At 45.0% G+C, this 17,776-nt stretch overlaps 1 protein-coding gene across 2 annotated transcripts in view; it reads left to right on the top strand.

Moving 5' to 3' along the window:
* LOC109883852 (protein Niban 1) overlaps window positions 1-6,362 on the top strand; it is a 70,694-nt gene extending 64,332 nt beyond the window's left edge. For both annotated transcript variants that reach the window (XM_031810075.1, XM_031810076.1), the window contains 3 exons: window positions 1,231-1,338; window positions 1,509-1,620; window positions 3,741-6,362. In XM_031810075.1, coding sequence (XP_031665935.1) covers window positions 1,231-1,338; window positions 1,509-1,620; window positions 3,741-5,647 — 2,127 coding nt within the window. In that variant the 3' untranslated portion in view covers window positions 5,648-6,362. The remainder of the gene's footprint in view (window positions 1-1,230; window positions 1,339-1,508; window positions 1,621-3,740) is intronic.
* The last annotated feature ends 11,414 nt before the right edge of the window (window positions 6,363-17,776 follow it).

The raw sequence follows: 17,776 nt of genomic DNA, 5'->3' as shown, positions 1-17,776 counted from the left end.
CCTTCTGACTGTACAATGCAACACTCCCCTACCTACTGTAGCTCCATACCTCCTGCCTGTAGCTCCGTACCTCCTGCCTTCTGACTGTAGTTTCACACCTCCTGCCTTCTGACTGTAGCTCCGTACCTCCTGCCTTCTGACTGTAGCTCCATACCTCCTGCCTTCTGACTGTAGCTCCATACCTACTGCCTTCTGACTGTAGATTCACACCTCCTGCCTTCTGACTGTAGCTCCATACCTCCTGCCTTCTGACTGTAGCTTCACACCTCCTGCCTTCTGACTGTAGCTTCGTACCTCCTGCCTTCTGACTGTAGCTTCGTACCTCCTACCTTCTGTCTGTAGCTTCGTACCTCCTGCCTTCTGACTGTAGCTTCGTACCTCCTGCCTTCTGACTGTAGCTCCGTACCTCCTGCCTTCTGACTGTAGCTCCATACCTCCTGCCTTCTGACTGTAGCTCCGTACCTCCTGCCTTTAGCTCCGTACCTCCTGCCTTCTGACTGTACGATGCAACACTCCCCTACCTGCTGTAGCTTACTTTCAGTGAATTCATAGTTGACTAGGATAAACTCAGCCTTGGTTATTCTGTCTAACACTTGTTGTGTGGTTGTCTTGTTGTGTGGTTGTCTTGTGTGGTTGTCTTGTTGTGTGGTTGTCTTGTTGTGTGGTTGTCTTGTTGTAGTTGTCTTGTGTGGTTGACTTGTTGTGTGGTGGTCTTGTTGTAGTTGTCTTGTGTGGTTGTCTTGTTGCGTGGTGGTCTTGTTGTAGTTGTCTTGTTGTGGTTGTCTTGTTGTGGTTGTCTTGTTGTAGTTGTCTTGTTGTTGTAGTTGTCTTGTGTGGTTGTCTTGTTGTGTGGTTGTCTTGTTGTGGTTGTCTTGTTGTCTTGTGTGGTTGTCTTGTTGTGTGGTTGTCTTGTTGTGGTTGTCTTGTTGTGTGGTTGTCTTGTTGTGGTTGTCTTGTTGTCTTGTGTGGTTGTCTTGTTGTGTGGTTGTCTTGTTGTGGTTGTCTTGTTGTGTGGTTGTCTTGTTGTGTGGTTGTTTTGTGTGGTTGTCTTGTTGTGATTAATTGGTTGACTGGTTGGTTGGTTAGATTTATGGATTGATTGGTTCATTGATTAGTTGATGGATTGATTGATTGTTTTATTGATTGATTGATGCATCTTTCCTTTAGCAATATGTCTATAACAGGGTGTAGAGTCTCGTAACATTCTTGTTCTGTGGTTGTTCCCTGCAGCAATATGACCATGACAGTAGCACGGTGAGGAAGAGGATCTTTCAGGAGGCTCTGGTTGACATCACGCTTCCTGCTATCAGGAGGAACCTGGCTCCGGCACACAAACCGGTATGTACGCTGGTAACCTTTTGTCTCTTTATATCAGTCATTATATACTAGATATGTCCCAGGGCTGATGGTCTCAGTCCATCCACATCTCACCCTATCAAATTAAAGTAACGTTGGAGCAGGTACTGTTAGTTCATCAGAATATAAACCGTGAAACCAACACTTTACAGGACCTGCAGAAGTTAGACCAGTACATCTTTGCTGATTACACCAACTTCATCAAAGTGGAAAACGTTTATGAAGATATTCTACTGAACATTCTGACCATCGAGGTGGACAAAGGTGAGTTTACCTGCTTCTGTCTGTCATCCAGGGACCAGGATTCTCTTTATATATACAGCCATGTGTTTTGCCATCATTGTAAACCTGCCACACACACACTATACGATGCATTTATTAAACACAAGAACGAGTGTGAGTTGTTGTCACAACCCGGCTCGTGGGAAGTGACAGAGCTCTTATAGGACCAGGGCACAAATAATAATAATCAATAATTTAGCTCTTTATTTAACCATCTTACATATCAAACCTTAATTGTTCATCAAAAATGGTGAGTAACTCACCACAGGTTAATGAGAAGGGTGTGCTTGAAAGGATGCACATAACACTGCAATGTTGAGTTGTATTGGAGAGAGTCTCAGTCTTAAATCATTTTCCACACACAGTCTGTGCCTGTATTTAGTTTCCATGCTAGTGAGGGCCGAGAATCCACTCTCACATAGGTACGTGGTTGCAAAGGGCATCTTAACAACGCGATTTGCCAAGGCAAGAAACTCTGAGCACGGCCCTATCCAGAAATCTAGCAGTGGCTTCTGATTAAATTCAATTTTCACAGAACTACTTGTAGCAATTTCGATGAGGCTCTCAGATATCGGTAAGTAGACTGGAGGCAGGGCATGAAAGGTATAACGAATCCAGTTGTTTGTGTCGTCCGTTTCGGGAAAGTACCTGCGTAATTGTGCACCCAGCTCACACAGGTGCTTCGCATTTGACATTGTCCTATGGCTTGAGTTCAATGATGGAAAGACCTGTGTGTTGTCCTTGTTAATGCAGACAGAGAAGAGTTCCAACTTCTTAATCATAGCCTCAATTTTGTCCCGCACATTGAATATAGTTGCGGAGAGTCCCTGTAATCCTAGATTCAGATCAATCAGGCGAGAAACAACATCACCCAAGTAGGCCAGTCGTGTGAGAAACTCACACTCAAATGCAAGCGGTCAGACAAGTGAAAATTATGGTCAGCACAGAAAACTTTAACCTCGTCTCTTAATTTAAAAAAATTTGTCAATACTTTGCCCCTTGAAAACCAGCTTACTGGCTGTTGTAATAGCGTTACATGGTCACTGCCGATATCATTGCATAATACATCAAATACACGAGAGTTCAGGGGCCTTGCTTTAACAAGTTAACCATTTTCACTGTAGTGTCTAAAACATTTTTCAAGCTGTCAAGCATTCCCTTGGCAGCAAGAGCCTCTCGGTGGATGCTGCAGTGTACCCAAGAGCCTCTCGGTGGATGCTGTAGTGTACCCAAGAGCCTCTTGGTGGATTCTGCAGTGTACCCAAGAAACAGTGTTGTTTGATGAAGTCATTGTCTGTATAGTTTTTTGAGCCTTTTCCCCCAGCATTGTCCCAGCCATATCCGCAGCAGCAGGAAGAATGAAGTCCTCCACAATAGTATGGAGCTTGCCTGTCCTTGCCGGTAGCTCACCATATAAGATGTGTCACTACCTAATCTTTTTCTTTATTATTTTGGTTAGGTCAAGGTGTGACGAGGGTGGTTTGTTTAGTTTATGTATTGTTTAGTTTTTTTTGTATGTCTAGACGTTTTTGTATGTCTAGACATTTTTGTATTGTCTAGGGGGTTTTGTATTGTCTAGGGGGTTTTGTATTGTCTAGGGGTTTTTGTATGTCTAGGGGTTTTTGTATGTCTAGAGGTTTTTGTATTGTCTAGGGGTTAGGGTTAGGGTTATAACACCATTACCCTCTTGTATACCCTGTATAGCACCATTACCCTCTTGTATACCATGTATAGCACCATTACCCTCCTGTATAACACCATTACCCTCTTGTATACTCTGTATAATACCATTACCCTCTTGTATACCCTGTATAGCACCATTACCCTCTTGTATACCATGTATGGCACCATTACCCTCTTGTATAGTCTGTATAACACCATTACCCTCTTGTATACCCTGTATAGCACCATTACCCTCTTGTATACCCTGTATAGCACCATTACCCTCTTGTATAACACCATTACCCGCTTGTATACCATGTTTAGCACCTTTACCCTCTTGTATACCCTGTATGACATAATTGATTGTATGTACTGTATGCTTCTCCTGTATGAACTTAATCAATTCTTTCTCCTCCCTTTCGGTCTCTCATTTTCTCCAGTGGTGAAAGAAGCTGCCAGTCTGAGGAAGAACAACTTGATGGTGGACAGTACTGACCTGCAGAGTGCCAGCCAGACCAGCCTGACAGACAGTCGCACCCTTCCCCTCTCCGCCCCCGCCAGCCCTGCCAAGATGGCTGTCTCTGGGCTGAGCAGACAGGCCGAGCGGGCACCTTCTCCCCTGGTGCAGAACTTGTCTTCTAGCGCTGGGAGGCTGGAGGTGGAAGGTGGCCCAGTGGTCCCAGATATGGCTGCCCTCACTCCTCCTGTCATTGTCATAACTCCAAAAAGTGAGACTCCAGACCCAGACCCAGCCCCACTCTCACTCCCAGACCCAGCACATATACTTACCTATACTGCTGATGTCTCTGTAGCAGAGCCTGATACCCCTTCACCTCTACCTGATACCCCTTCATCTCTACCTGAAATGTCCTCTGCTGAAAGTGATTACCCCTCTGGTGCTGCCTCAACCAAACCTGATGCTTCCTTAGTCAATCATGACGCCCCTTTGGCCACAATCACACCTTATGCCGCCTCCCCCCAGCCTCCTCTTCCTGTGGCTGAACCAGCTCCCCAGACACCGGAAGTTACAGACACAGACAAAGCATCCCAACCACCAGGAACTGAAGACAAACCAGACACAGACAAAGCATCCCAACCACCAGGAACTGAAGACAAACCAGACACAGACAAAGCATCCCAACCACCAGGAACTGAAGACAAACCAGACACAGACAAAGCATCCCAACCACCAGGAACTGAAGACAAACCAGACACAGACAAAGCATCCCAACCACCAGGAACTGAAGACAAACCAGACACAGACAAAGCCAGAAACAGCCCAGTGAGTGACAGTGTGTTGGTGTGTGTCGAGGCTCTGTCAGCTGTGAGTATGATTCTTCCTGAGGCCACGGTGCTCTCCACTGGTCAGAGACAGAGACAAGCCACAGACAGAGCAGTCTACCTGAAAACTCCTGCAGGGGTGAAGGAGGGGGCATCTGTATCTTTCACCGTGGACAAGAAGGAAGAGGAGGAAGAACATCTTTGTAAGGAGGCGGAAGCACATCACATTGGTACAGCCCCATCCAACGCCCATATAGAAACTGTAGACAGTGATTTGGTCCACTCTGACACCCCTCCAGAAATTAAAGCTAGTGGTACAGTCCAAACTAGCTCATCTACCCAAGCCAGAGACACTGAACCAGCCTGCCCGACTCAGAATGACCCTAACTCCACTGAACCAGCCTCCCAGACTCAGAATGACCCTAACCCCACTGAACCAGCCTCCCAGACTCAGATGGACCCTAACCCCACTAAACCAGCCTCCCAGACTCAGAATGACCTTAACCCCACAGGATCAGAGATGCAGCCTGGAGGCAGTGAGGACAGAGCTGCAGTTACCTCCGTCACTAGAGTTACTGTCACTGAGAGCGAGGGTGCCCTGCTTGCATGCAATACCCTGGTCACATCACGCGGGGGTGCTACTACTCCACTCACTGGGCCTGGGGAGGGTGTAGTGGAGGCAGGGGATAGAGGAGAGGCTCTGGGGGGTGTAGTGGAGGCAGGGGACAGAGGAGAGGCTCTGGGGGGTGTAGTGGAGGCAGGGGATAGAGGAGAGGCTCTGGGGGGTGTAGTGGAGGCAGGGGACAGAGGAGAGGCTCTGGGGGGTGTAGTGGAGGCAGGGGACAGAGGAGAGGCTCTGGGGGGTGTAGTGGAGGCAGAGGACAGAGGAGAGGCTCTGGGGGGTGTAGTGGAGGCTCTGGGGCTACAGTCTAACACAGTGGGGATGGAGGGAGAGGGGGAAGCGGTTCCATTGGGTAGTGTGCAGTCCATCCGTGACTTGGTGATGGAGGTAGTGGAGGTGGAAGAGCTGATACAGAGGTGTCCCCCAGAAAACAGCACTCCCTAGCTGGGGAAAGAACGACTAGGGGGGGTGTACCAACAGCAGAGCAATTAACGGTGTTCATTTTGAACCCAATTCAAAATCTATTAACTATTTCTATGTCAAATAAATGACTGAAAATGTTTAGGAGGTATTCATCTCTCTCCTCCCTCCTCAGAGGAGCACACAGACTGATAGAAGTTGAGGAGGTATTCATCTCTCTCCTCCCTCCTCAGAGGAGCACACAGACTGATAGAAGTTGAGGAGGTATTCATCTCTCTCCTCCCTCCTCAGAGGAGCACACAGACTGATAGAAGTTGAGGAGGTAATCATCTCTCTCCTTCCTCCTCAGAGGAGCACACAGACTGGAGAAGAAGGAAAACTGACCAAATAACATAAACTTTAACATCTGATAGCTATACTAACAAGGACTGCTATTGGTGCAGCAGACGATAATACAACTTTCACTTACATATTCAATTTTATATTGAACAACTTTTTTTGTTGAAATAATTGTCATCTTTTTAATATTTTGGGGGGATTGAAATGAGCACCGTCCCTTACATTTTGTTCTGTTGTGCAGTTGGTTTTACCGTGACAACAGAAGTACTGCATTTCTAAGCCATTTTGCTTTGTTCTGTAGGACCTTTTGGGACAAAGCTATTTAGATCTGAATATATTTAACAGTTAAAAGAATGATAAGGGAGGTGCTTAAATTAATAAAAACATAACAAACACTTAACACACGTTTCTTGTTTTGTGTTCATACTGTATCTTTCTATAAGTATATAAAATATAATACCTTTAGAATTTACGAGATCTTTTAAAAGATACTGTAGGGGAGACTGGGGTAAGTTCAGCCATTTGTTTTACATTCAGCATCATTCTGTCAAGGGAAATATAGTATTATTTCTAACAAAGATATCTACATATATTTCAGGATGTTGTGTATCTCTGGAAACATTACAGCTTTGAAATCATAGCTTTTCCACAAAGTTGTCTCTTGGCACAACCCGGGTATGGGGTCGTTGAGCCGCGGGACAGGGTAAATTAAGCTGTCTACAAATTTCTGTACTCAATGAAATATTACTACCTTTTTAAAACCATGTCTATCTTTATTTCCCACAATTCAACACAATCACTTTTTCTCTTCTAATATTGTACGCATCTTTTAACACAGGTTGAACACCTAACAACCCCTTTGTACTTAAAAAACAACACTTTTAACGTAATCCAGGCCCTGTTACCTCATATCTCAGAGATAATGCCCTGTTACCTCATATCTCAGAGATAATGCCTGGTTACCTCATATCTCAGAGATAATGCCCCGTTACCTCATATCTCAGAGATAATGCCCTGTTACCTAATATCTCAGAGATAATGCCCTGTTACCTCATATCTCAGAGATAATGCCCGGTTACCTAATGTCTCAGAGATAATGCCCTGTTACCCAATATCTCAGAGATAATGCCCCGTTACCTCATATCTCAGAGATAATGCCCCGTTACCTCATATCTCAGAGATAACGCCCTGTGTCCGCATATCTCAGAGATAATGCCCTGTTACCTCATATCTCGGAGATAATGCCCGGTTACCTCATATCTCAGAGATAATGCCCTGTTACCTCATATCTCAGAGATAATGCCCTGTTACCTCATATCTCAGAGATAATGCCCTGTTACCTCATACCTCAGAGATAATGCCCCGTTACCTCATATCTCGGAGATAATGCCCTGTTACCTCATATCTCAGAGATAATGCCTTGCCACTTGGGAAGAAAACACTCAACTTCCCCCGTGGCCATTGGCTCAACTTCCCCCGTGGCCATTGGCTCAACTTCCCCCGTGGCCATTGGCTCAACTTCCCCCATGGCCATTGGCTCAACTTCCCCCATGGCCATTGGCTCAACTTCCCCCATGGCCATTGGCTCAACTTCCCCCATGGCCATTGGCTCAACTTCCCCCGTGGCCATTGGCTCAACTTCCCCCCATGACCATTGGCTCAACTTCCCCCCATGACCATTGGCTCAACTTCCCGCATGACCATTGGCTCAACTTCCCCCGTGGCCATTGGCTCAACTTCCCCCGTGGCCATTGGCTCAACTTCCCCCATGGCCATTGGCTCAACTTCCCCCATGGCCATTGGCTCAACTTCCCCCATGGCCATCGGCTCAACTTCCCCCCATGACCATTGGCTCAACTTCCCCCGTGGCCATTGGCTCAACTTCCCCCCATGACCATTGGCTCAACTTCCCCCATGGCCAACTTCCCCCGTGGCCATTGGCTCAACTTCCCCCATGGCCATTGGCTCAACTTCCCCCATGGCCATTGGCTCAACTTCCCCCATGGCCATCGGCTCAACTTCCCCCAAACTTCCCCCATGGCCATCGGCTCAACTTCCCCCATGGCCATCGGCTCAACTTCCCCCATCGGCTCAACTTCCCCCATGGCCATTGGCTCAACTTCTTGGCACAACCCGGGTATGGGGTAGTTGAGCCGCGGGACAGGGTAAATTAAGCTGTCTACAAATTTCTGTACTGAGCCATGACCATTGGCTCAATTTACCCCAAGGCAAATATTTTGACTATATTAGCCCTCACAGCTACAAGGATGCACTTTCATTCTAGGTTTAGGACCTGATATTGTAGCTTATAGAGACCATAACTGGTTTAGGACCTCATATTGAAGCTTATAGAGACCATAACTGGTTTAGGACCTGATATTGTAGCTTATAGAGACCATAACTGGTTTAGGACCTGATATTGTAGCTTATAGAGACCATAACTGGTTTAGGACCTGATATTGTAGCTTATAGAGTCCACGTGATGGAAGCAGTCTTGGAGTGTGGAATCAGATTGGTCGGACCAGCGTTGAACAGACCCCAGCCGCGCCCTCAGAGCATGTGCAGACCAGCTGGCTGGTGTGTTTACGGGCATATTCAATCAATCCCTATCCCAGTCTGTTGTTCCCACATGCTTCAAGAGGGCCACCGTTGTTCCTGTTCCCAAGAAAGCTAAGGTAACTGAGCTAAATGACTACCGCCCCGTAGCACTCACTTCCGTCATCATGAAGTGCTTTGAGAGACTAGTCAAGGACCATATCACCTCCACCCTACCTGACACCCTAGACCCACTCCAATTTGCTTACCGCCCAAATAGGTCCACAGACGATGCAATCTCAACCACACTGCACACTGCCCTAACCCATCTGGACAAGAGGAATACCTATGTGAGAATGCTGTTCATCGACTACAGCTCAGCATTTAACACCATAGTGCCCTCCAAGCTCGTCATCAAGCTCGAGACCCTGGGTCTCGACCCCGCCCTGTGCAACTGGGTACTGGACTTCCTGACGGGCCGCCCCCAGGTGGTGAGGGTAGGCAACAACATCTCCATCCCGCTGATCATCAACACTGGGGCCCCACAAGGGTGCGTTCTGAGCCCTCTCCTGTACTCCCTGTTCACCCACGACTGCGTGGCCACGCACACCTCCAACTCAATCATCAAGTTTGCAGACGACACTACAGTGGAAGGCTTGATTACCAATAACGACGAGACGGCCTACAGGGAGGAGATGAGGGCCCTCGGAGTGTGGTGTCAGGAAAATAACCTCACACTCAACGTCAACAAAACTAAGGAGATGATTGTGGACTTCAGGAAACAGCAGAGGGAACACTCCCCTATCCACATCGACAGTAGTGGAGGAGGTGGAAAGTTAAGTTCCTAGGCGTACACATCACAGACAAACTGAATTGGTCCACTCACACAGACAGCATCGTGAAGAAGGCGCAGCAGCGCCTCTTCAACCTCAGGAGGCTGAAGAAATTCGGCTTGTCACCAAAAGCACTCACAAACTTCTACAGATGCACAATCGAGGGCATCCTGTCGGGCTGTATCACCGCCTGGTACGGCAACTGCTCCGCCCACAACCGTAAGGCTCTCCAGAGGGTAGTGAGGTCTGCACAACGCATCACCGGGGGCAAACTACCTGCCCTCCAGGACACCTACACCACCCGATGCTACAGGAAGGCCATAAAGATCATCAAGGACAGCAACCACCCGAGCCACTGCCTGTTCACCCCGCTATCATCCAGAAGGCGAGGTCAGTACAGGTGCATCAAAGCTGGGACCGAGAGACTGAACCATCTTAAAATGATCTACATTGGTTTAGGTACAAGCATCATAAAACCTCTAACACCAACAACAAAATCTATTTTTTGAAGCTATAGCATGAATGCCTATAGACTAGGATGGGTACTGATCACAGTGAGAGGCTGTTCCAAGCAGTGGCTGCTGCATGACGACCCTGTAGCGATGAACCTGCCATTTCTACTTGTAGAATCGCAATGCTCGTCAGTGGCCAACAACTTGACTTTGAGCCAATCAGAGAGCACAAACCCCCACGTGGGGGGAGTCAACAGGTGTGACAACAAAAAGGAAAGAAATAGGAAATTGTCCCTGTACATCCACAGTTAAATGACATGAGACAGTCACACTTCATATGCAATGTAGGCTATGGGATGGTAGCCAGCTAAGTGCACCGCTGCAATGTACACAACACTAAATACTTCCTACAAGCTAGCTAACATTGGAATCTAGACAATAAACTACACTGAAAAAATATATAAATGCAACATGCAACAATTTCAAAGATTTACAGTTCATATAAGGAAATTAGTCAATTTAGATGGATTCATTAGACACTAAATCTATGGATTTCACATGACTGGGAATACAGACATGCATCTCTTAGTCACGGATATCTTAACAAAAAGGTAGGGACGTGGATCAGAAAACCAGTCAGTATCTGGCGTGACCATTTGCCTCATGCAGCGCGACATCTCCTTCGCATAGAGTTGATCAGGCTGTTGATTGTGGCCTGTGGTATGTTGTCCCAATCCTCTTCAATAGCTGTGCGAGTTACTGGATATTGGCGGGAGCTGGAACACGCTGTCGTACATGTCGATCCAGAGCATCCCAAACATGCTCAATGGGTGACATGTCTGAGTATGCAGACCATGGAAGAACTGGGACATTTTCAGCTTCCAGGAATTGTGTACAGATCCTTGTGACATGGGGCTGTGCATTCTCATGCTGAAACATGAGGTGGTGGCTGTGGATGAATGGCACGGCGATGGGCCTCAGGATCTTGTTACAGTATCTCTGTGCATTCAAATTGCCATTGATGAAATGCAACAGTGTTCTCAGTTCGTAGCTTATGTCTGCCCATACCATAACCCCACCGCCACCATGGAGCACTCTATTCACAACGTTGACATGAGCAAACTGCTCACACACACGACACCACACACGCTGTCTGCCCAGTACAGTTGAAACAGGGATTCGTCTGTGAAGAGCACACTTCCATCGAAGATGGTCGGGTACGACACCAAACTGCAGTCAGTTCAAGACCCTGGTGAGGACGACGAGCACGCAGATGAGTTTTCCTGAGATGGTTTCTGACAGTTTGTGCAGAAATGCTTCGGTTGCACTCAAACCTACTCCTCAGATTCATCAGCTGTCTGGGTGGCTGGTCTCAGACGATCCCGCAAGTGAAGAAGCAGGAAGTGGAGGTCCTGGGCTGGCGTGGTTACATTGTGAGGCCAGTTGGACGTACTGCCAAATTCTCTAAAACGACGCTGGAGGCGGCTTATGGAAGAAAAATGAACATTCAATTCTCTAGCAACAACTCTGGTGGACATTCCTGCAGTCAGCATGCCAATTGCCCATTCCCTCAAAACTTGAGACATCTGTACACATTTTAGAATGGCCTTTTACGCTGTTTAATCAGCTTCTTGATATGCCACACCTGTCAGGTAGATGGATTATCTTGGCAAAAGGAGAAATGCTCACTAACAGGGACGTAAATAAAGTTCTGCACACAATTTGAGCTTTTTGTGCGTATGGAACATTTCTGGAATCTTTTATTTCAGTTCATGAAACATGGGATCAACACCTTATATAGTAGTACGGGGGGACGGTCTAAAGTTATACCTTATATAGTAGTACGGGGGACGGTCTAAAGTTATACCTTATATAGTAGTACGGGGGACGGTCTAAAGTTATACCTTATATAGTAGTACGGGGGGACGGTCTAAAGTTATACCTTATATAGTAGTACGGGGGAACGGTCTAAAGTTATACCTTATATAGTAGTACGGGGGACGGTCTAACGTTATACCTTATATAGTAGTACGGGGGACGGTCTAAAGTTATACCTTATATAGTAGTACGGGGGACGGTCTAAAGTTATACCTTATATAGTAGTACGGGGGACGGTCTAACGTTATACCTTATATAGTAGTACGGGGGAACGGTCTAAAGTTATACCTTATATAGTAGTACGGGGGAACGGTCTAAAGTTATACCTTATATAGTAGTACGGGGGGAACGGTCTAAAGTTATACCTTATATAGTAGTACGGGGGACGGTCTAACGTTATACCTTATATAGTAGTACGGGGGACGGTCTAAAGTTATACCTTATATAGTAGTACGGGGGACGGTCTAAAGTTATACCTTATATAGTAGTACGGGGGAACGGTCTAAAGTTATACCTTATATAGTAGTACGGGGGAACGGTCTAAAGTTATACCTTATATAGTAGTACGGGGGACGGTCTAACGTTATACCTTATATAGTAGTACGGGGGACGGTCTAACGTTATACCTTATATAGTAGTACGGGGAACGGTCTAAAGTTATACCTTATATAGTAGTACGGGGGACGGTCTAACGTTATACCTTATATAGTAGTACGGGGGACGGTCTAAAGTTATACCTTATATAGTAGTACGGGGGACGGTCTAACGTTATACCTTATATAGTAGTACGGGGGGACGGTCTAACGTTATACCTTATATAGTAGTACGGGGGGACGGTCTAACGTTATACCTTATATAGTAGTACGGGGGACGGTCTAAAGTTATACCTTATATAGTAGTACGGGGGGACGGTCTAACGTTATACCTTATATAGTAGTACGGGGACGGTCTAAAGTTATACCTTATATAGTAGTACGGGGGACGGTCTAAAGTTATACCTTATATAGTAGTACGGGGGACGGTCTAACGTTATACCTTATATAGTAGTACGGGGGACGGTCTAAAGTTATACCTTATATAGTAGTACGGGGGGACGGTCTAACGTTATACCTTATATAGTAGTACGGGGGACGGTCCTAAAGTTATACCTTATATAGTAGTACGGGGGACGGTCTAAAGTTATACCTTATATAGTAGTACGGGGGACGGTCTAACGTTATACCTTATATAGTAGTACGGGGGAACGGTCTAACATTATACCTTATATAGTAGTACGGGGGACGGTCTAAAGTTATACCTTATATAGTAGTACGGGGGGACGGTCTAACGTTATACCTTATATAGTAGTACGGGGGACGGTCTAAAGTTATACCTTATATAGTAGTACGGGGGACGGTCTAAAGTTATACCTTATATAGTAGTACGGGGAACGGTCTAACGTTATACCTTATATAGTAGTACGGGGGACGGTCTAAAGTTATACCTTATATAGTAGTACGGGGGACGGTCTAACGTTATACCTTATATAGTAGTACGGGGACGGTCTAAAGTTATACCTTATATAGTAGTACGGGGGACGGTCTAAAGTTATACCTTATATAGTAGTACGGGGGACGGTCTAAAGTTATACCTTATATAGTAGTACGGGGACGGTCTAAAGTTATACCTTATATAGTAGTACGGGGGACGGTCTAAAGTTATACCTTATATAGTAGTACGGGGAACGGTCTAACGTTATACCTTATATAGTAGTACGGGGGAACGGTCTAACGTTATACCTTATATAGTAGTACGGGGGACGGTCTAAAGTTATACCTTATATAGTAGTACGGGGGACGGTCTAAAGTTATACCTTATATAGTAGTACGGGGGACGGTCTAAAGTTATACCTTATATAGTAGTACGGGGGACGGTCTAAAGTTATACCTTATATAGTAGTACGGGGGACGGTCTAAAGTTATACCTTATATAGTAGTACGGGGGACGGTCTAAAGTTATACCTTATATAGTAGTACGGGGGAACGGTCTAACGTTATACCTTATATAGTAGTACGGGGGGACGGTCTAACGTTATACCTTATATAGTAGTACGGGGGACGGTCTAAAGTTATACCTTATATAGTAGTACGGGGGACGGTCTAAAGTTATACCTTATATAGTAGTACGGGGGACGGTCTAAAGTTATACCTTATATAGTAGTACGGGGGACGGTCTAAAGTTATACCTTATATAGTAGTACGGGGGACGGTCTAAAGTTATACCTTATATAGTAGTACGGGGGACGGTCTAAAGTTATACCTTATATAGTAGTACGGGGGGACGGTCTAAAGTTATACCTTATATAGTAGTACGGGGGACGGTCTAAAGTTATACCTTATATAGTAGTACGGGGGACGGTCTAAAGTTATACCTTATATAGTAGTACGGGGGACGGTCTAAAGTTATACCTTATATAGTAGTACGGGGGACGGTCTAAAGTTATACCTTATATAGTAGTACGGGGGACGGTCTAAAGTTATACCTTATATAGTAGTACGGGGGACGGTCTAAAGTTATACCTTATATAGTAGTACGGGGGACGGTCTAACGTTATACCTTATATAGTAGTACGGGGGACGGTCTAAAGTTATACCTTATATAGTAGTACGGGGGACGGTCTAACGTTATACCTTATATAGTAGTACGGGGGGACGGTCTAAAGTTATACCTTATATAGTAGTACGGGGGACGGTCTAAAGTTATACCTTATATAGTAGTACGGGGGACGGTCTAACGTTATACCTTATATAGTAGTACGGGGGACGGTCTAAAGTTATACCTTATATAGTAGTACGGGGGACGGTCTAAAGTTTATACCTTATATAGTAGTACGGGGGACGGTCTAAAGTTAACCTTATATAGTATACGGGGCGGTCTAAAGTTATACCTATATAGTAGTACGGGGAACGGTCTAACGTTATACCTTATATAGTAGTACGGGGGAACGGTCTAACGTTATACCTTATATAGTAGTTACGGGGGGACGGTCTAACGTTATACCTTATATAGTAGTACGGGGGACGGTCTAAAGTTATACCTTATATAGTAGTACGGGGGACGGTCTAAAGTTATACCTTATATAGTAGTACGGGGGACGGTCTAACGTTATACCTTATATAGTAGTACGGGGGACGGTCTAAAGTTATACCTTATATAGTAGTACGGGGACGGTTCTAAAGTTATACCTTATATAGTAGTACGGGGGACGGTCTAAAGTTATACCTTATATAGTAGTACGGGGGACGGTCTAAAGTTATACCTTATATAGTAGTACGGGGGACGGTCTAAAGTTATACCTTATATAGTAGTACGGGGGACGGTCTAAAGTTATACCTTATATAGTATACGGGGGACCGGTCTAAAGTTATACCTATATAGTAGTACGGGGGACGGTCTAAAGTTATACCTTATATAGTAGTACGGGGGACGGTCTAAAGTTATACCTTATATAGTAGTACGGGGACGGTCTAAAGTTATACCTATATAGTAGTACGGGGGACGGTCTAAAGTATACCTTATATAGTAGTACGGGGGACGGTCTAACGTTATACCTTATATAGTAGTACGGGGGACGGTCTAAAGTTATACCTTATATAGTAGTACGGGGGAACGGTCTAAAGTTATACCTTATATAGTAGTACGGGGGACGGTCTAACGTTATACCTTATATAGTAGTACGGGGGGACGGTCTAACGTTATACCTTATATAGTAGTACGGGGGACGGTCTAAAGTTATACCTATATAGTAGTACGGGGGACGGTCTAAAGTTATACCTTATATAGTAGTACGGGGACGGTCTAAAGTTATACCTTATATAGTAGTACGGGGGACGGTCTAAAGTTATACCTATATAGTAGTACGGGGACGGTCTAAAGTTATACCTTATATAGTAGTACGGGGGACGGTCTAAAGTTATACCTTATATAGTAGTACGGGGGACGGTCTAAAGTTATACCTTATATAGTAGTACGGGGGACGGTCTAAAGTATACCTTATATAGTAGTACGGGGGACGGTCTAAAGTTATACCTTATATAGTAGTACGGGGGACGGTCTAAAGTTATACCTATATAGTAGTACGGGGGAACGGTCTAACGTTATACCTTATATAGTAGTACGGGGGACGGTCTAACGTTATACCTTATATAGTAGTACGGGGGACGGTCTAAAGTTATACCTTATATAGTAGTACGGGGGACGGTCTAAAGTTATACCTTATATAGTAGTACGGGGGACGGTCTAAAGTTATACCTTATATAGTAGTACGGGGGACGGTCTAAAGTTATACCTTATATAGTAGTACGGGGGACGGTCTAAAGTTATACCTTATATAGTAGTACGGGGGACGGTCTAAAGTATACCTTATATAGTAGTACGGGGGGACGGTCTAAAGTTATACCTTATATAGTAGTACGGGGGACGGTCTAAGTTATACCTTATATAGTAGTACGGGGGACGGTCTAAAGTTATACCTTATATAGTAGTACGGGGGACGGTCTAAAGTTATACCTTATATAGTAGTACGGGGGACGGTCTAAAGTTATACCTTATATAGTAGTACGGGGGACGGTCTAAAGTTATACCTTATATAGTAGTACGGGGGACGGTCTAAAGTTATACCTTATATAGTAGTACGGGGGACGGTCTAACGTTATACCTTATATAGTAGTACGGGGGACGGTCTAAAGTTATACCTTATATAGTAGTACGGGGGACGGTTCTAACGTTATACCTTATATAGTAGTACGGGGGGACGGTCTAAAGTTATACCTTATATAGTAGTACGGGGGACGGTCTAAAGTTATACCTTATATAGTAGTACGGGGGACGGTCTAACGTTATACCTTATATAGTAGTACGGGGGACGGTCTAAAGTTATACCTTATATAGTAGTACGGGGGACGGTCTAAAGTTATACCTTATATAGTAGTACGGGGGACGGTCTAAAGTTATACCTTATATAGTAGTACGGGGGACGGTCTAAAGTTATACCTTATATAGTAGTACGGGGGACGGTCTAAAGTTATACCTTATATAGTAGTACGGGGGACGGTCTAAAGTTATACCTTATATAGTAGTACGGGGGACGGTCTAAAGTTATACCTTATATAGTAGTACGGGGGACGGTCTAACGTTATACCTTATATAGTAGTACGGGGGACGGTCTAAAGTTATACCTTATATAGTAGTACGGGGGACGGTCTAACGTTATACCTTATATAGTAGTACGGGGGGACGGTCTAAAGTTATACCTTATATAGTAGTACGGGGGACGGTCTAAAGTTATACCTTATATAGTAGTACGGGGGACGGTCTAACGTTATACCTTATATAGTAGTACGGGGGACGGTCTAAAGTTATACCTTATATAGTAGTACGGGGGACGGTCTAAAGTTATACCTTATATAGTAGTACGGGGGACGGTCTAAAGTTATACCTTATATAGTAGTACGGGGGACGGTCTAAAGTTATACCTTATATAGTAGTACGGGGAACGGTCTAACGTTATACCTTATATAGTAGTACGGGGGAACGGTCTAACGTTATACCTTATATAGTAGTACGGGGGGACGGTCTAACGTTATACCTTATATAGTAGTACGGGGGACGGTCTAAAGTTATACCTTATATAGTAGTACGGGGGACGGTCTAAAGTTATACCTTATATAGTAGTACGGGGGACGGTCTAACGTTATACCTTATATAGTAGTACGGGGGACGGTCTAAAGTTATACCTTATATAGTAGTACGGGGGACGGTCTAAAGTTATACCTTATATAGTAGTACGGGGGACGGTCTAAAGTTATACCTTATATAGTAGTACGGGGGACGGTCTAAAGTTATACCTTATATAGTAGTACGGGGGACGGTCTAAAGTTATACCTTATATAGTAGTACGGGGGACGGTCTAAAGTTATACCTTATATAGTAGTACGGGGGACGGTCTAAAGTTATACCTTATATAGTAGTACGGGGGACGGTCTAAAGTTATACCTTATATAGTAGTACGGGGGACGGTCTAAAGTTATACCTTATATAGTAGTACGGGGGGGGGGAACGGTCTAACGTTATACCTT

This window comes from Oncorhynchus kisutch, linkage group LG30 (genome assembly GCF_002021735.2).
Source record: "Oncorhynchus kisutch isolate 150728-3 linkage group LG30, Okis_V2, whole genome shotgun sequence".
Classification (NCBI taxonomy): domain Eukaryota; kingdom Metazoa; phylum Chordata; class Actinopteri; order Salmoniformes; family Salmonidae; genus Oncorhynchus; species Oncorhynchus kisutch.
Note: the sequence above shows the minus strand (reverse complement) of the source record. Positions and strands in the feature narration are given on the sequence as shown.